This window comes from Pleurodeles waltl, chromosome 8, assembly GCF_031143425.1.
Source record: "Pleurodeles waltl isolate 20211129_DDA chromosome 8, aPleWal1.hap1.20221129, whole genome shotgun sequence".
Classification (NCBI taxonomy): domain Eukaryota; kingdom Metazoa; phylum Chordata; class Amphibia; order Caudata; family Salamandridae; genus Pleurodeles; species Pleurodeles waltl.
In genome coordinates this window covers 1,492,753,735-1,492,773,680 of record NC_090447.1, presented here as the reverse complement: position 1 = coordinate 1,492,773,680, position 19,946 = coordinate 1,492,753,735, and the positions used below count along the sequence as shown (strand labels likewise).

Below are 19,946 nucleotides of genomic sequence, written 5' to 3'. Positions count from 1 at the left end.
CAAAACAGAGTCCCGCCTTATGCAAATCAGCCTTGGTCCTGGGCCAATAGGAACCGTCCTGCCCAACCGGCCAGGCCAAGTCCCCTTCAGACCCTGTTGCTCTTTAGTCACCAGTGCCAAGGGCCCTTCTGGTAAACAAGGGCTTTATAAACCTTCATTCATATTAGCCTCATTCTTTACCAACTGTGCATCCGACATTCGTTCTAACATCACCTCATTAACTAAAAGAAATCAGCAAATGCTCATATTTTGCAATACATTTATCAAGGAATAACCACAAGATATTATGCATTTCCACCCCTAATCTGAAGTAGCCAGAGGCCACTTTGAATGACGTTGTCAGATCCATTTTCTACAGAAACAAGTTTGATATATTTGAGTAAAAAGCAATTCATGTCCCTTACCCTGTTATAATGATTTCTGGATACGTCTGTGTTCCGAGGTTCCACGTCCCTCCAGTGATTGGCCATTCCTAAATTGGAAAAAGGTCAAGAGGTCATTTGTGGGAGAATGCAAATGTGATCATCTATCACAGAGGAACAGTTAAGACAATGCTCAAGACACAGATCATAGGGAACGTCTTTGCGAAAAAGATCCTATGTCTTCATGATTTATTTTAAAAAACTGCTTACATTAATAAAGGTGGGAAAATGAGCAGAGGTTTGGCACTTGTGCTGTGCAATACTTTCATAATCCTTTAACCCCAGGGAGTCCAAGGTAGGTTTAGTACAGGCGGATCCCTACCAGGTCTTCAGGATATCTATGTAAGATGAATTTATATAAATGGATCCCATTTATAAACTTGTAATCTGACACATAACTAGCCCTCATGGATCAACATTTCTATCCCTGCTTCAACCAGTGCTCTCATCCGCCCGTAGTTACTGGCCAGCTAGACGATTAAGGGCCTCATTTACAACAAACGGGCCCATCGCTCACGATGCGCTAGTTTGCTGCTCCAACCTGCAACCCCCTACCAACACCATCGTAGCGCTGTATTTACAATACAGTGCACCATGGTCCTCGTTAGCACAGCTGCGTCAGAATTTCTGATGCAGTTGTGGAGCTTTGCTGGGCTAGCGTCAAAAATGTTTATGCCAGTCCAGCAAAGCACAGGGCGGGCCATAGAACAAGGCACCGTGTCACTCTAACGCCTGCCCTAAGCAGGCGTTAAAAAATGATGCTAGAATGACGCAGTGAAATCTTGTAGGTTTCACTGCACCATACCTAAGGGCCTCCCTGCGGGGGAATGCCTCCCTTGCATACATTGTACATGGCGCAGGTAAAATGTAGTGCAAGGGTTTACAAACTGGAACAATGGAACCATTGTTCCAGTTTGTAAATACGGAGCAGAATGGGGGACTTTACTTCGATGCCGTAGAGTCAGAAAAAATGACACTATTGCAGAGCAAGGGGCTTGTAAATGAGCCCCAAAGTTTTAGACACCATACATGGTCTTCAAAGCATTCTATTATAAGGGGTTCCGCATCTCCAAAGGCTTCTCAACATAGAGACTACATAGCGGAGTGGTCAAGTCAAGTTTATTGTATTAATGATAAAATGATTACAATAAATATACATCGGATAAACATACTAAACAGCCAGAAGAAGCTATTATAAAAATAAAAAAAGTATAGTCAATAAATAATAGACAAGCCACCAACAATTACAAGTGTCTAAAACATATTGATTATTAACTTTGTGGGAAAGTAACCTCCTTTAGCTTATCTCCAGACTTTGAGTCAGATCATATGATTTTAACAATGCTTCTCAGTCCTGAATCCAGTTTGTATGATTGTCGCTAACAAACTATTCACAACAAAGTCTGCTTTGTCAAGTCTTTGCAATTCAGAAAAGAGCTCAGAGCTCCATTTTAATTTTTTATTGTTTGTAACGTACAACTTACTTACCCTCGGTAACAACATATCTGGTGGAGACATATTCTAGTTCCAGATTCCTTACCTTAGAATTTTACCCCAGGCGTGAGACTGGATCCGGAGATTTTTCTTCGAGCAATACCCTTGCGCATTGGTAGGTGGCGCGTGGGTAGGTGGTGTCTGCAGGCATCGTGGTCGCCGTAATGACGTTGGAGTAGTACACAGACGCCGCCCTCGCGCAGTGACATCAGTTTCTTTTAACGACTTTCCACGTCAGAGCGCAGAGCTGCTAAGAACACTGAGATTGGTGCGCCAGAGCTAAGGACCTGAAATGGGGAATCCCTGTCCATAGAAATCAGTTCACAAGCGGGGAGGATTTGGTGGGCGGTAAGGAATCTGCAACTAGAATATGTCTCTACCAGATATGTCTTTACCGAAGATAAGTAACTTGTTCACCTGACAGAGACTTCTAGTTGCAGATTCCTTACCTTAGAATAGATACCCAAGCAATGCCATCCTCGGTGGTGGGCTGTGAAACAAGATCATACTAGAAAGTCCTGCAGGACCGAACGATCAAAGTAGCCGTCGCGAGGGACCTGACTATCCAGGCAGTAATGCTTGGCAAACGTGTGCAGGGATGCCCACGTAGCTGCCTGACAGATATCCAGGACAAGAACTCTGCATGCTAACGCAGAAGAAGCAGCAGTTGATCTGGTGGAATGAGCACGCAAGCCTTCAGGAGGTTGCTTATTAGCCAAAGCGTAGCACATTTTGAAGTAAAGAAGCACCAATCGAGAGATGGTACGCTTTTGCACCGCCTTCCCTTTTTACACACCCACATAGCCAACGAAGAGTTGACAGTCCACCCGGAAATCTTTAGTACGACTGAGGTAGAACGTCAACGCTCTTTTTGGATCCAGACGGTGGAGTCTCTCCTCCTCATGGGAAGGATGTGGGGGTGCATAGAAGGTAGGCAAAGTGATGGACTGGCCTACATAAAATGGTGTAACCACCTTAGGAAGGAAGGAAGCTCTAGTGCGTGACACTACTTTGTCAGGATGTACAGACAAGTATGGAGGTTTTGAGGAAAGGGCCTTAAGCTCATTTACCCTGTGAGCAGAGGGGATAGTGACCAGAAAGAGTTCTGAAGGTGAGGAGCCGCAAGGGGCAATTATGCATTGGCTCAAAGGGGGTACACATCAAATAAGTAAGTACACGATTAAGGTCCCACTGAGGCATGATAAATGGAGTGGGAGGAAATAAGTAGGTGAGCCCTTTTAGGAACCTACTCACAATAGGAGGTTTAAAGAGTGAGGGCTGGGCTAAAGAAAGAATAAGAAGAAGAACCTCTGACAGAGGGGCAGAAAGGAGATCAACAGATTTGTTGGTACACCATGCCACAAATGTATTCCAACGACAGGCGTATACAGTTTTAGTCGATGGATGCCTGGCTGCCAAGATAACATTGCAAACTTCGGGTGGAAGGGCAAAAGCCGTCAACTGTTGCTGCTCAATCTCCACGCATAAAGGCGGAGGTTGGACAGGTTCGGGTGAAGAACCCTCCCCTGGTGCTGCGACAGGAGATCAGCCCGAAGAGGCAGTCTGAGTGGAGGATCGATGGACATGCTCAATAGTTCTGGATACCACACTCTTCGAGCCCAGTCCAGAGCCACCAAGATGACTTGGGCCCGGTCATTCTTGATTTTCTTGAGAACTCTGGTCAGAAGAGGGATAGGCGGGAAGGCGTAAAGGAAGCCTGAGCTCCACTTGAGATGAAAAGCATCGCAGAGCGAGTGCTGCCTTGGAAACTCCAAAGTACAAAACAGCTGACTTTGCACGTTCTCTGCAGAGGCGAACAGATCTAACCAAGGCTCTCCCCACTGCTGAAAGACACCTTGCGCCACCTCTGGATGGAGACCCCATTCGTGATCGGCTGTGCATCGACGGCTGAGTTTGTCTGCTCTGGCGTTGAGGGATCCAGCCAGATGTGGAACCATCAGGGTAATGCTTTCAACGCAAGCCTGATCGCCCGGAGCTCCAGCAGATTTATATGGAGTCTGGATTCCGCCGGAGACCAGAGGCCTCTGATCTCCGCCTCTCCCATGTGGCCGCCCCAACCGAGAAGTGACGCATCTGTCACTATAGAGAGATCTGGTTGGGGAAGGGAGAGGGATCTGCCGTGGACCCAATTTGGATTCAAAAGCCACCACTGCAGGTCTTTCGCAGTTCCCTCCGAAATCTGGACCAGGTCGGATAGATTCTCCTGATGCTGTGCCCACTGGAACTTCAGGTCCCACTGCAGAGCCCGCATTTGCCATCTGGCATGTGTAACTAGCAGGATGCAGGAGGCCATGAGGGCCCAGCAGCCTAAGAGTCAATCGCACTGAAACCCAAGACCAAGGCCTAAAGATCGGAATCAGAGACTGAATGTCTTGGACTCATTTGTCGGGAGGATAAGCCCGATATTGCACTGTGTCCAAAACTGCCCTGATAAAAGGGAGCGACTGACTTCAGCACGTTGATAGTGAACCCCAGGAAGAGCAGAAGGTTTGCCGTAGTCTGAAAGTGATGACTTTCTGGGGCGAGTCCCCCTTCAACAGCCAGTCGTCGAGGTAGGGGAAGACTGAGACCCCTTACCTGTGCAGATGAGCTGCAACCACCGCCATCACTTTGGTGAACACCCGAGGGGCGCTGGTAAGGCCGAAGGGGAGCACAGTAAACTGAAAGTGCTTGTGACCTCCCACGAATCAAGTTAACGTCTGTGGGCAGGCAGGATAGTAATATGGAAATAAGTGAACTGCAAGTCCAACGCTACATCCAGTCTCCTGGGTCTAAGGCAGACAGAACCTAAGCTAGGGTGAGCATTTTGAATTTCTCCATCTTGAGGAAGCAGTTCAGCTCCCAAAGGTCTAGGATAGGACGTAAGCCCTTGTCCTTCTTTGGTATCAGAAAGTAGCAGGAATTACAACAACAACCTACATCTGGCACAGGGACCTTTTCTATAGCTCCCCTGCCAAGAGAGTCACGACTTCCTGGCGGAGAAGCGCCAAATGATCCTCCGGAAGGTGATGGAAGGATGGTGGCATGTGTGCTGTAGCAGATTCGAAAGGGAGGGGAACATTTTTGTATTATTCTGACATCTGAGATTAGCAATTTTAAGGAGCAAGAGTGGGGAATTAACTTTTAGACTTATCTATTTATATTTATCAAATTGGATGTGTGATTGCTCCACAGTATACAGATATTGGTGTATTATATTTTTAACCAGTGCTGATTCATGGAACTATTCTCATTATTGAGTACAGCTTTTCATTATATTAAAAAAAAAAAAAAAGAGAAAGGGAGGGAGTATCCATTCCGAATGATCTGCAAAACCCACCCATCCGTGGTGATATAATCCCAGTGGGGCAGGTGATGGCGAATCCTGCCACCAACTGGGCGGGAGTGAAGGGACGGACTAGGAGGGTTTGGAGGCTGCAGCGGGGGCAGAGGTGGACTGGACAGACCTCTGGTTCCCTGTCCCACGTCCATGTGTGATTCCGCATCCTCGGCCACACATAGGCTGGCCAGTGTGCGTGGCACGGTGGCTGTGTGGAGGATGCGACAGGGCGCCCCTTCCATGACCACGAAAGGGGCGAAAAGCGGACTGTGGTGGGCAAGAGGCCGAGGAAAGACCGAGGGACCCAGCTGTAGCTCGGGAATCCTTGAATCTCTCCAAGGCCGAGTCCGCTTTGTCTCCAAAGAGATATGTGCCATCAAAGGACATGTCCATGAGTGACTGTTGGACACCCCTGAGAAACCAGAAGTGCGTAACCAGGCGTGGCGCCGTTACGCCACTGTTGTTGTTGGAGACGATAGCACAGGCCTTCTCCGGTATCTGCGACAGGACTTGCGCAACCGTATTCCACAGGGAGTGGGTATAACGGCCCAAAAGGCATGCAGTGTTCACAGACCACAGCACTAGACTGGAGGAAGAAAACAACTTCTTGCCAAACTGTTCCAGCCTTTTGGATTCCCTATCCAGGGGAGTAGAAGGGAATGCACCTGGAGAAAAGGAAGCCTGGATAACAAGACTCTCAGGTGTGGGGTGTTGGGACAGGAATTTAGGGTCATTGGGAGAAGGACGATGGCGGCGTGCGATAGTCCTATTCATAGGAGCCCCTGTGTTGGCTTTGGACTATGTACCCAAAAGGACATTGGTGAGGGCCTCATTGAGTGGTAAAAGGGGTTCTGAAGTAGAAGCCCCAGGCTAACGCACCACTGTCAGGAGATTAGACCTGACCTCTACAGTAGGAAGCTCAAGGCCGAGGACCTCAGCTGCCCTACTCACCACCATACCATAAGTTGCTCCCTCCGCCGTAGCCACGGTAGGAGAAGACAGCATGCCAGCGTCAGGAGAAGTATCTAGACCCTGGCTTCGCCCAATTCCTGTCCCCAGTCTATAGAAGGGTCATCCTGGTATTCATAAGGGTCCAGGGACCCATCCAATTCCTCCCCATATTTGTACCCATGGGAAAAAGGGTCCGAATCCGACCTGGGCGAATAGGCCCCACCGAAGCCGACGCCGCTCCGACTCCGAGTCGTCGGGGATAAGAATCGGGTCGACGTCAATAGTGGGCACTACCGACGTCAGGAGCGTCGTTAATCGACCTGGTGCCGGGGAAGGTCTCGAGGGTGCGACCGGCGCCGGTGCGGATCCGCACACGGATCCGGAGGTGACCTCGGTGGCCGGGGCCGAAGCCGCCATTGCGGAACCCAAAGGCCCCAACGCCGAACACCTTGGGCCCGGAGGCGCTGTATCGGGGTAGGCCCGCCCAAAAAGGAGGCACATGGCCTCGTAAAGCTCTTTTAGTTGGGCGGGGGTTGCTCCGGCTCTGGGAAACTCGGGAAGCGCAGAGCCGACCCAGATGCAGGCTCCGAGGATGGAGGCCTAGTGCGTGGACGCTCTTCCTGCGTCGCGTTGGCTGAGCGACGGGGCGAAGTCGGAGAGCGATGGGACTTCTTCGACTTCTTCTTCTTCTTACCTTGACCCGAGGACTTAGAAGAAGATGAGTGGTGATGACTCCGCGACCAATATCAAGACCTTCCTCTCGAGCGAGACTGGAGTCGAGTGCTGGGCCGTCATTAGCTTTAGGGACCGCTCCCTCAAAGCCTTCAGGTGCATGGCCCGACTCTCAGAGCACGACTTCGGGTCGTGGTCGCGCTCGAGGCACCACAGACAAACGCGATAAGGATCCGTCACCGACATCGTCCGATGGCAGTCCTCAGAAGGCTTGAACCCGGTCTTCGGGGACATCCTAGACGCACCAAAGTTCGTACACAAAAAACTCGACAAAACAGTTGAATTCAGCCAAAAAATGGCAGATGGTAGCTCTTCTCTGGATCAGCGCGTGACGCGGAAAAAAAAGAACTGAGTCACTGCATAAGGGCAGCGTCTATGTACTACTCCCAACGTTATCACGGCGACCACAACGCCTATGACGCCTGCAGAGTTGACCAACACCACCTACCGACGTGCAAGGGTACTGCTCGAAGAAAAATCTCCGAATCCAGTCTGACGCCTGGGGGAAAATTCTGAGGTAAGGAATCTGCAACTAGAAGTCTCTATCAGATAGTGAGAGATCAGTTGTTTACATATTGACAAAGTTTATGCCCAATGGAATGACCTAAGGGTTGTGATCACTCTCTCCTAAGGACTGATTTCAAAGACCTTACACGTGTGGAATCTGGAATATTGATGAAAAGTGTAATCAAGTATTCTAGATGCTTTTGTAGATTGAAATGTATACGTAGGTGGTTGACCTGTTGTAAATCTACCATTTAAGGTTCAATATCCTAATCCTGAGTAGATCATATGTGAGATACCTTATTTTGAAGGATATTGGCAGTGTTTGTAATATGAGATTGTATTGCAAAACACATAGCTGGTGAGTTTTCATTTCAGGACAAATTTCTAAACTGTAACAGATATCGGTTGACATCACCAGTACGTACAATAAAGGGAATCAGGATTTTCTTTTTGAAAATAAAAGGTACAATGCTAAAGTACAGTTCAGATCTGAATTAAAACACTTAAGTGCCTATCTCCAGCTCTCTGATGGTTGGCACTAGTTCCTAAATTGCTTCATCCACTGGCTCTCTGAATTGCTGAGATGCAGAGATACCAGAACGGTAGGTCGCCTTGCCTTGCTGAGATGCCATGTCATGGGTTCTGGGCAGAAAGGATGAGTAACTCCAACTAGGTGTTGCAGGGTGCTCCGGCTCAAGTTCTAGCCCAGCCCGGTGACTGGTGCTCAGATGTGGTTCCGTAGTCCATGCAGGAACATCATGGAAGGTGGAAGGCAGCAGTGGCAGCAAGCAACAGAATAACAGAGCCAGCAGGTGGGCAAGATAGCAAACAAGCAAGCAATCAATTGCAGTCATATTGTCCAAACATGTGATTACCTAGAGCATACTCAACTCTTCTGATGGTCAGCCTTGGAGAAGGTAATTGCCCAGAGTTAGAGGTCCTGAGCAGGAAGCAATGTCCTCTAATGAGGGTGTTACCAGCCCTGCCAGTGTCACAAAATTGGCTTGTAAACAACATTTCAGTCACTGGTAATTTTATGGTCTCAGTAACTCATCATGTGTGCACTGTATCAGTTATCTTGACACTAGTTCCATTTATCTACCCACTGGCTCATTCCTGCATTCACCCTCTTACTTATCTACAAAAAAAGCATATACAAACTCAACAGGCAAATGTAAGATAATAGAAAATAAATAGAAAAATAAAGCGAGCCACTGCCTAATCCTGGGGGGCATATGTTTGCAATAAAAAATTAAATGAATGATTGTAATAGACGGCCATCTTGAAATGGTATTGTGCATAGTGTATCACTGTTTAAAGGTTCCAAAACAATGACATACTATACAACTACTTTTCAAAAATGGCTGCTAAGTAAACCTTGGGCTGGGCAGCCTTCTAGAAATGGTATCATGCATAGTTTGTTAATTCAGGATGGCCAACATAATGCTTCTAAATGTGGCAGCCATCTTGTGAAGGTAAACAAATTATACACGGAGTAAAATCCCATTGTCAAATGGCTGCCCTGATTAGCAGCAGGCAGCGACAGGAACGGATCCAACCAAGATCAATAGAAGTCTCCACGCAGGCACTCCCATTGTCTTTGGTTTGATCCGTTCCAGTCACATCACTAGGCCCACCCACAAAAGTGGGGCAGTGTTTTCATTGGCACAGGTGGGGCAATGCTGGGTGGTAGGAATTTTGAGGATACCTGCAGATTCTGGAAGTTTCCATTACAGAAGTGTAAGGAAAATTGATGGTTTCAGGTAACGTTTGAGGTTTGCATGGTATTGTTCAAAAGAAAAGCTAAGGGGATCCACACAAGTCATGCCATTCTGGATTCCACTAGGTGCCTAGTTTTCAGAAATGTACAGGTTTCCTTACTTGCAGTCTCAGCTAGGGTGCAAAATCTAGAGATATCCACAACGAAAAAGAGGGTCCGTTTTTGGTGGAAAAATGGGCTGCATATGTGTTGTGCTTTGGGCCGTTTCCTGTTGCAGGCACTAGGTTTCCCAATAACAGTGAGGTACCATTTTTATTGTGTGACTTGGGAGGATGCTGGGTGGAAGGAGGTTTGTGGCTCCCCACAGTTTCCAGAGCTTTCCATCACAGAAATGTCAGAAAATGTGTTTTTTTGTCAAAGGTTTAGGTTTGCACAGGATTCTGGGTAAAAAAACGTGGTGAGAGCCACGCAAGTCACCCCACACTGGATACTCCTAGATATCTCGTTTTAAAAAATGTACAGGTTGGCTAGGATTTCCTAGGTACCAGCTTAGGTCGTGTTCAACATTTAGAGCTACCCACATAGGAAAAAAGAGGGTCAGTTTTAGTGGAAAAATACGCTACACACATGTTGCGTTTTGGGCCATTTCCTGTCACGGGCACTAGGCCTACCCACGAAAGTGAGGTACCATTTTTATTGGGAGGCTTGTGGGAGCATAGAAAAGTAGAACATTAGTTATTACTGATTGGATTTTGCTGCATTTGTGCCTTTCAATTATAAGCCAGTGTATAAGAAAGATGACATTTTGAAAAATACCTTCAAAATCATACGCTAATTCGGGTACCCACAAATTCAGGGATGTACAAATAACCACTCTAGATCTTGTGCCCATTTCAGAAATAGATAAGTTTCCTTGATACTTATTTTTGACTCTGTCTATTTTGCTATAAGAATTGGTCTATATATTTGGTACTCAATGAAAACCCATTGTAGGGTGCAGCTCAGTTGTTGGCTCTAGGTACCTTGGGTTCCCTGAGAACCTACAAACTCTATAGAAGCACACAACTAGACGTATCTAGTGGATGGAATGGTATATTGCTTTTGTCAATCGGTAATTGTGACAAAAAGTTACAGATTAAAATGTCATCATAAATGCCTGTTTTCTCCTACTCATGTTCAATATTTCGTTATTTCAAAAGTTGTTTTCCATGGGAAATCCTTGAGGAACCTACAAATATGACCCCTTGCTGCATTCAGAACTGTGTCTAGCTTTTCTTGATCACTCATGGGTTTCACACTTGTTTCCACCACAAACTGGAAGTAGTCTGAAAGCACAAAAAATAGGCTGAATAGGCTACCTCTCAGAAAAATGCTAAACTGTGGTACAAAATTTAGTTTTTTGATTCAGCTCTGTGTGTTCCTTAAAGCTGGGAAGATGATGACTTTAGTACAGCTAACCATTTGTGGATGCCATATTTAGGGAAAAACAGACACCTTAATCCGGAGCACTTTTTCCCCTATTTTTCTCCAAAAACTCAAACTTGTGAGATATCTTGCCTATTTTCTCAGTCCCCTCCAGTTTTACCCACAAACCCTGGGCACCTTTATAATCCCCAGGATGTTGGAAAAAAGGGACGTCAATTTAGCATGGATAGCTTATGTGTACGAAAGGTTATGGAGGCCTAAGCATCCAAAAAAGGGCTCAGAACTAGGGGGAAAGGCCTAGCAGAGAAAGGGACAACACAGTGTAATAGCAGTGGCCAACATATGCTTTTCGCAATAAAAATATAAGGCCTGGGCCTTCTTTTCCCAGGGCCGGCTTTAGGGCAGTGCAACCGGTGAGGCTGCACTGGGGGCTGACCTGGAAGGGGGGAGGGCGCTCTGATGAGCAATAGCTTACAATTTAAAAGCACCTGCTGCTGAGCTCCTTGTGCGTCCAGCTTTCATGCAGCAATTCAAATGTCAAAATAACTCTTGTGGTTAATACTCATGGTAGAGAGAGAGAGAACGGAATTTTGTCCAGTGGCGGTTTTTACTCACCATAAAGTAGTGCAGAGGGTTAATGTGCATGCTGCAAAAAACAGATCTGTATTTTATGTGGATAGCTGAATGGATTCGTAAAGCCAGCCTTCAGAAATGCTTGGTAGTGAGGGAATCTGAGGAGGAGGACATGGTAGGGGTCAAAAAAGATTGTTGTACCGGGCACCACCAGCGCTAAAGCCAGAGGTGCCCTTTCCCAATGACACAATCAGGCCTACAGACTTGATCATTGGCATGACACCATACATAATACATGGCAATTATATTAAGTAAAAGCTTTCCCCAAATGCAAACAGCAGTCATAAACTTACACATATGTACAAAAGTACAGGTGGCAAAAGAATAAGAAACCCCTTTTAGGAGAGCCTAATAAGGCTTACCAAAGCAAATCATCTACCTGAAGGGCGTAACTAATACTAAAATCCTTGACTCCCGCAGTGATCTGCGAGATTCCTTCTACAAATTACCTGTGTACAGGCTGTATTAACGATCCATCCTTAAAGGTATAGCGTCTACTGCCCTTGTCGTTACTCTGATGTTAAATAGATCAGGTCTATCGCCTTGACCGTTGGCTGACCACCATAACTTACACAGTCCTACAGTGTTGAGCAGAAGGTTTCACATAAAGCACACAAATACAAGCACTCTTTTTCAGGGAAAGCTTACAACTTCTGCCCAATCAAATCCTGTACTTAAGGAAACCAACATGCGGCTGGAGCCTAAGCCCCTCACTCATTAGTGCTATCTTCTGTGTTGACATAAAGTCAGGTGGCGGCACGGTTGTCAAGCCAGACCTTAAAAAAGGATTCAAGCTTCACTTGATGCAATGTGTTATTCTAACAGTAAATAAAAATGGGAATAAAAACATTTCTTTCATATAATGAAGGGGTCCTTTTTCTGGGACAAGCAAAACAAGAAAAATGCCTGGAACACCTCAAACCTGCACATAATTACAAAGTGCAGAAGTATATAAAAACGTTGTGATTGAAGAAATATGGAGCTATTGTGTAATGCATAAAGAAGGCCTTAAATAGCCTCACTGTGATCCAGCCTTATAAGGTAATTAGCCTCCTTTGTTACACAAATGCACAAACAGTCTCAATCTGAGAACAGGTGTCATTGATTTCTATGTGAATAGCCTTGAACAGGTATTAAGAGCTCCCTGGGAAAGCGTTTTGATAAGGCCACACAAAAGAGACAAGCTGGGTCATGGGTAGAGGAAAGGGGAGCTGGAGATGCAAGAAATCTTGATCTTGATAGGGAAGCACTGTTAGCATGCAGGAGTAGCAGCCTCCTGAGTAGTTAAAAAAGAAAGGCAGAACAAATAGTACACTGCCTTGTGATTTGTAGTTGTATGCTACACAGTAATAAAGAAGAGGGTTGTTGGCGTCTTCTCGCATGGAGTGAGTACTCACAAGGCCTGTCAGTGATCAGAACATCGGTGGTTGAGGGACAGTTAGCAGTGGGGGTCTGGGAGGGGTTTAAACATGATGGCAATAGTGGAAATCAGGGAGTGCAGTGTGGTGTGTAGGAGCGCTCTGAAAGGTAGGTCTAGGGGAGTTTAGCAGAGCAGATAGGTGGCCAATCTAGGTCAGACAGCCTCATCGGAATGAGCCCAACTTTGCTATATAGGGACGTGTGTTGATGCCATTTAGACTCCTTATTCTTTCACAACATTGTTGAGGGAGATGAGCCTGAGCAACCCCACACAAGCTCAACATGCTTGGCATCTCACTAGTGAGAATGCATGTTATCTTCTCCACTGCTGTTGAGTCAAACCAGTCTAGCAGCCGTACAAACATACTGTAGGTCTCCAGCTACGAGTTCGGAGTGGTGGTTCAAGAAGCTGACTGCAAATGGTGGTGCCAGCGGACAATCTGAAACTGGGCTGATCTTGATGGACTGCCGCTTAATCCTATCGGGGGAATCATAGTAATTTACTTAGTAGTTCAGGCTAACTATGCCGCAGGACTTTATCAACCAGACCTTGTCACGTGTATATCCTCGGACCTTGTATCGTTGAATTTGTGTTCTTGATGCAGGGTTGGCATCTCACTTGCCACAAGATGACTATGCTTTGTGTTCGCTGTCTGCTGCCGGGTGTGTTGGTTAGTGATGTTGATCTACTATGTTGTGCAGAAAGATATTGGGAGCTTTTTTAATGGTGAGATTTTTTCATTGTCCGCACTAATTTTGGCAGGAAAACTAACTTGTGGTTTTCATAATCTGCACTTAGTCACCTAATCTGGGAAGTTAGACTCAGCTTTGCCATTGTTTGTCATTTTTGCAGTTACAATTTTTAGGAATTCAATGGTGTTTTATTATTTTTAGAACTTGTCCCCTTACCAGGGCATTACATTATTATGTTCTTGGTTTGCACAGTGGAGCATTCCCCGAATTCTTCTGACTCTTGCTGCTTATGGGGTTTAAAAAGTGCACGGTCTTCGACCTGGTAGCTTTCCTAACATCGGCAGGGACCGGGTGAGCCAGTCTTCGACTGTATCCCAGTGTGGGTGATCCTAATGCTTTGTAGAGACTGGGGGAGTGCATCCATCAACCTTCTACCTAGCCAATGCAAGAGTGATTTAAGTTATTCAGTTTTGAGGTTTTCTTACATGCTCTTTCCAGGGGAGCGAGGTTCATGTTGTATGGCCCTCCGATTGAATGATTAACGGTCATGGTAGTGTCATTGTTGGGGAGAAGGAATGTGTGGACTGAGCTGTGTGTCACCCTCTAGGTTCACATAAGTTGATTGGAGTGAATGTATCTGTGATTGGTGAAAATATCTGTATTCATGAGTGACATTCTTGACAGACTGTGGGTGTCACACATGACAGGGGAAGAGAGGGTAGTCTGGACTTACACCATGGCATAGTGTTATACAGTGATTTGTTGTCATTTTCTTGAACTGGATGTTTGATTAAGTGGAGTTCTGCTTATAAAATGTGTCTCGTTCTTATATCTAGCTTGTGCATATGTCTTTGGTAGACTGTCCTTCCTTCTGGGCTGCACGTTTAGATAGGGCCTAGTACACTGTCCAATATGGTGCCCCTGGAAGTGGCGAATCTCTAGTGGTAAGAGTAGTGTTTGGTGTATCTGGATTTCCAAAAAGTGATATTGTTATGGGTAACATTGGTATGCTTCATATTGGTTGAGTTGTGCCCTGCAGTGTGACGTTTGGGGTGCTGTACTGGATTCTTGCAGGGAGTAGGGGGTTTTGTAGGCACTTATGTCAGAGTCATTGATGCCTACTTTTAGTAGAGATGAAATTGTGCCTTTTTGTTTTTCTTGGGATGAACGGTGATATCTGTCTTGTGGTATTCGTTGATCTGTTTGTAGCTGAGCAATGTCAGGGTTATTATTATATGGGCGGTGGGTTATTATGGACATCTCATGGGCCAGGTTCTGGTGCTGGTGCACACTGTGGGCTTCAGCATTGCCACCCGCTTGATTACGATCGGAGAGAATGCTGTAACCTATTTCCTGATAGCAGGAAACTCCTAATATGTCTGGCAGGGTGGTCGCCACTATGGCGGCAGCCACCCTGTCGGAGTTTGCCGAATGGGCTTTCCGTCCGCCAAACTTATAATGAGGTCCTAAGTCTGTTAATATGCGGAATAGATCATCTAAAGAGCATAAGTAGAGCACCATATGTTGTAGTCTTTATGGAAAACACAAAGATTAGCCTGCAATTGGATAGCTATAGAAAGCTTGTTCCAAAGCCTAACAAGAAAGAAAGAGAACAGCCACTAGCTTGAGTTTTACTTTGCTTATTACAGGAAATAAGGAGCAGATGTGCAGAGCTAAAACAATGAGTAGGGGAGCGAACATGAAAAGCTGTGAAAGCAAGATGGGCCTTGCTTATAGTATCAGTAGCGGCAGATGCACAGAATGTAGAGCATCAAGCATTTCACTGTGGTGTGCCAATGGAGTTTGGCAATTTAGCTGCAAACCAAGAAAGAGCCAGAAAGCCCAAGAAGGACCCAAGCAGAAGGGCTGTGCACAATTTGAAGGTTAGGAGTAAGGTAGCACAGAAGGCACAGGCATAAGGCCAAAGTGTAATTGAGAAAGGACAACGTATTGCCAACATTGTCCAGCAGTCCAGAAAAAGATATACAAATAGTATGAAGGTTTGAGTGGAAAAAAACAATTTGGGGTGCTGCAAATGATTTGGCAAGAAAAGGAACGTCTATGATCAAACAGGAGGCCTAGGTTCCTAAAACACGGAGAATGTTTAGGTAGGGGGCCCAATTCTGCAGGCCACCACAGTGAGATGCAAATGGACAGACAGCCAATGAAAATGAAAACCTTAGTCCTGTGATAGTTTTGCTATGAAGGATTAGGTGTCATCCACAAAGCAACCTAGGAAAGACATTTCTGAAATTTGGTTCAAGCCTGATTATCACCCAAGTAGGCTATCTAAGGTGAGCAAAAGATGCTGTATGCCAGAATGTCAATAATAAACATATTGTTACATAAATGTTGTTTACAAGAATACTGCTCCATTGGGTGCAGATTTTCTATTAGTACCTCCAATGGGGCTATATTTTTGCAGATATTATTTAGGACAATATGTGACTGAGTTCGAGTTTGGGGGGCGGGTACCCTGTCACAAACATATCATATATTCTGTGAGCCTTATCACAAATGCCACAGAATTTAATGCATTTCTGAAAAGGAGGATGGGATATCCATTATGCCTGCCTCACTGTGGCGGTCGTACCGCTGAAACGGTGGCGGTCCGACAGACACATTACAAGGTTGGTAGGCAGACCAGTTAACCTACCTCCATCCCCACCAGGATCAGTGATCTGGATGGGGTGACCGCGGCCCTGGTTGTAATCAGCCCGTCAGCCCAGTGGGAAAGTTGTAATAGGGCCGTTGGGGAGACCGCCACCTTGACTGAGGTCTCCTCACCACGTGTCTGGAGGTCGGGTTTTCTGACAGCCAAACTCGTAATCAGGGTCTTTATCAGATGATATTCAGGTTCTGGTACCATACCGCTATGTTAAATAAAGAGGGAATCAAGGAGGACCCAGAGGAACTCCACAGTTGTGTGATGTAAATGGATTGGTAGGATTGGAGTTGGACCGCCAGGGAATAATCAGGCAAAAATGAATACAGACAGACCCAGGTAGAGCCTTGGATGCCATATTCAGAAAGATGGTTGATCAAAATAGTGTAAGTGACAGTATCAAAAGCAGCAGAACGAGGCAAGAGGATCAAAGCAGCGGTATTACCCTGCTCAACCTTCGTACTGAGGGCCTGATTCACAAAGATAAATATACTCTTTTGGGTACGTTTACGGTTGTTTCCTATTCACAAATTTATTTTATGAGTAGTATCTTTATGACTGCAGAGTAAAGACACTACTCATAAAAAGATAGGACTGTCCTATCTTTTTTTGTGTGTAGACTCGGCAGTCATAAAGATACAGCTCAGAAAATACCTTTGTGAATAGCAAACAACCATAAACCTACACAAAAGTATAAGTTCACTTTTGGGAAGTAGACGCTGTGTCCATTAGTGGTAACCAGGAGCAAAATTATTTGCTGCAAACAGGCTGAAACCAGGTTGAGCAGAGTGCAGAAGAGTGGGATTCCCTAAAATCTGAAAGTTGATGATTGGCTTTTTTTTTCAAATATCTTTGAAAACAGCACAAGTAGAGAAATAATCCTAAAATTGCTCTGGCCTAAAGACATGGTGAAACACTCTTTAATGTTTTTTTAAGGACAGCTACAAAAAGAGATTGTCTCCACATAGTGGTACATATGTGGAAGCAATAGAAGAATTGCACAATTCAGAGTTTGTGGCACACTTAAAGTAAGTGGCACAGGAGGTACACCAAGACAATCACCAGATTTGATACTGGAAGTAAGTTCTTTATGGTTGAATGAGAGAGACATGTACTAGAGAGTTAGTTGAAGAGGACAAATGAGAAGACTGTGTTTCAATTGGGGCTTCCTCGTTGAAATATGCAAAGATGTCTCAATCTTATTTTGAAAATAGGTCAAGATAGCATTTGATTTTTTTGTTGGCTGGAGGGATGATCATTCACAGGCTGGATAAGCCAAGGACCTGACAATGTTTCAGATTTCATTAGAGGAGATAATCTTAAAAGTTGGGACCATCTTTACATTTTTTTGGTGGAGGATTTCAGAGCAAAAGATTAGCAGATTTTGACCAAACTACAGTAATGTATCTGCAATTCTTGCTTCAACATCTTGCACTGATGCTTACTAACTGACAGAATGTCAGTATACCAAAGTATGGGACAAGAACACACTTCATTTATAGGTAAGAAGATGTTGAGGGCTTGGGAAGCTCAACTAGTGAAATTAGTTAAACTGTCATTAAGGCAAGAACTGAATGAGAAACTGGAAGTGGCAAGCACAGTGGAAAAGCCTTCGGCAGTGACCTTTAACCAAACTCTAGTAGCAGTAGGAAGAGCTGCTTAAGGCTCTGGAACTTGGGTGCATGGGGATAACTGTAAAGAATATGACCAACAACCCGAAATGACTAGTCTAAGGGAAATGGGAGTAGATATAGAGATGTGCTCAAATGAAGAAAGATGGGGTGTAATATGGAATTTGGGCAAAATATTGAGTCATAAATATCCAGAGACACCAATATTACGTTTTTAATATTGTGTCACAGAAATATCATGGTGGAGAAATATAGTTGAAAAAAATATCGATATTTTAAGGTAATATTGTTTTCAAGAATATCGTTGTTGTTAATATCGTTTACGATATAATAGTTGTAAAAAATATCATTTTTTAATTATCTTTATGGTTCAAATATTTTAATTGTATATGTTACATATTGTTTGCATAGTTGTTAATGTTTTTAAAAATAGTCTGTAATTTTAAGTTATCATTTGAATTCACCTGGTAACAGCAATTCATAGTTTAGTAGCGGGTTGTGAGATTTGTAGGGGTATTGGCTGGGAAGTTAATTAAGTATAATTTATTAATAATTACTTTTTAATTAATATGAATTATTTAATTGATTATTTATTATGTAAATTCTGTAAATATTATTTGTTAAGTTATGTTTTAAGTGCAGGTTACTGGAATTGTAGGGACATAGGGTGGAAAGCTAACTCAGTATTATTTTATTAATAACTTATTTAATTGATAATCATGTAAATTCTGTAATTATTATTTTTTTACTTACATTTTAGGTGTGGGTTGTTGGGATTGTAAGGGTATAGAGTGGAAAGTTAATCACACAATAATTCATTAATGAATAATCATTATTTTTTAATATTTAGTTAATTGATAATTACATAGATTGTGTAAGTATATTTTTTAAGTTATATTTTAGGTGCAGGCTGTTGGGTTTGTAGGGGTATAAGGCGGGAAGTTAAGTAAAAGTGGTTACAAATGATTTATTAATTCATTATTAATTATTTAATTGATAATTAATTATGTATATCATGTAATTATTTTATTGTTTAATTATATTTTAGGTGTGGGTTGTTGGGGTTAGAGTTTGCAGGGGTTTGTTGGGTTTGAGTTGTAGGAATTCATGGTTGTAGTTTGGTTGTAGGGGTATTGGATGGGAAGTTTATTAAGTACATATTACATTTGAATTAATTATTAATTGTAATTAAAATATGTAATGTATTCATAATTATGTAAATTATTTAATAAATATATATTTTATGGTATATATCATGGTATATATCATGTGTGCTTTGTGTTTTTAGGGGGATATGGTGGGAAGTTATTTAAGTAATTAATTAACACTTAATTATTCATTTTGTATTAATTATTTTATTTATTACTTAATCTTTTAATTGTGTTATTTTTTATTTTAATTATAATTTAAATTAGGGCTGCTAGGTATGTGGGCAAATAGTGTACAAATTTAGTTAAATAATTAAATAATAGCATTTTTATTTGATATGAATTATTAAACAAATTATAATTATGTAAATGGTTTGATTTAATTGTTTTAAAAATGTATATATATCATTTGTGTATTAATAGCTGATATATATTTATTCAAGTAGTACATGTATTAAAATATGGTAGGTGTTTTAAATTAAGTACTTTCCCTATTGTTGCATAGATTGGAGTAGGAATAGTAACTATTAACCCTCTTGAGTCCAACGCTTTCCCTATTGTTGCATTGACTGGAGTGGAAATAATCAATGTTACCCCTCCATGGTACAACATTTTCCCTACTGTTGCATAGACTGGAGAGGGAATACTAAATTTTACCCCTTCTGAGTGCAACACTTTCCCTACTGTTGTGCAGACCGGAGTGGGAATAGTAAATTCTATCCCTTTGTAGTGCAATGCTTTCTCTATCTTTGCAAAGACTGGAGTGTGAGTAGTAAATTTAATCCCTTCAAACTTTAACGCTTTTCTCACCATTATGTAGGTTCCTGAGTCCAACGATTTTTCTACTGTTGCACCAACTTGAGTAGGAATAGTCAATTTTACCCCCCTGAGTCCAACGATTTTCATACTGTTGCACCAACATGAGTGGGAATAGTAAATTTTACACCCCCTGAGTCCAAAGCTTTCCTTACTGTTGTGCTAACAGGAGTGGGAATAGTAAATTTTACACCACCTGAGTCCAACGCTTTCCTTACTGTTGCGCCAACTGGAGTGGGAATAGTAAATTTCACCCTTCCTGAGTCCAATGCTTTTCCTACTGTTGCACAGAGTGGAGTGGAAATAGTACATTTAATATTTCTAAAACTGAACAGTTTTGTTAATATTGT

General features: G+C 43.6%; 1 protein-coding gene across 5 annotated transcripts in view; it reads right to left on the bottom strand.

Annotated features, from left to right (window-relative positions):
- Positions 1-19,946, bottom strand: part of STXBP5L (syntaxin binding protein 5L) — a 1,301,131-nt gene that overhangs the window by 500,252 nt on the left and 780,933 nt on the right. For all 5 annotated transcript variants that reach the window (XM_069202705.1, XM_069202706.1, XM_069202709.1 and 2 more), the window contains exon 13: positions 405-472. In XM_069202705.1, the coding sequence (XP_069058806.1) occupies positions 405-472 (68 nt within the window). The remainder of the gene's footprint in view (positions 1-404; positions 473-19,946) is intronic.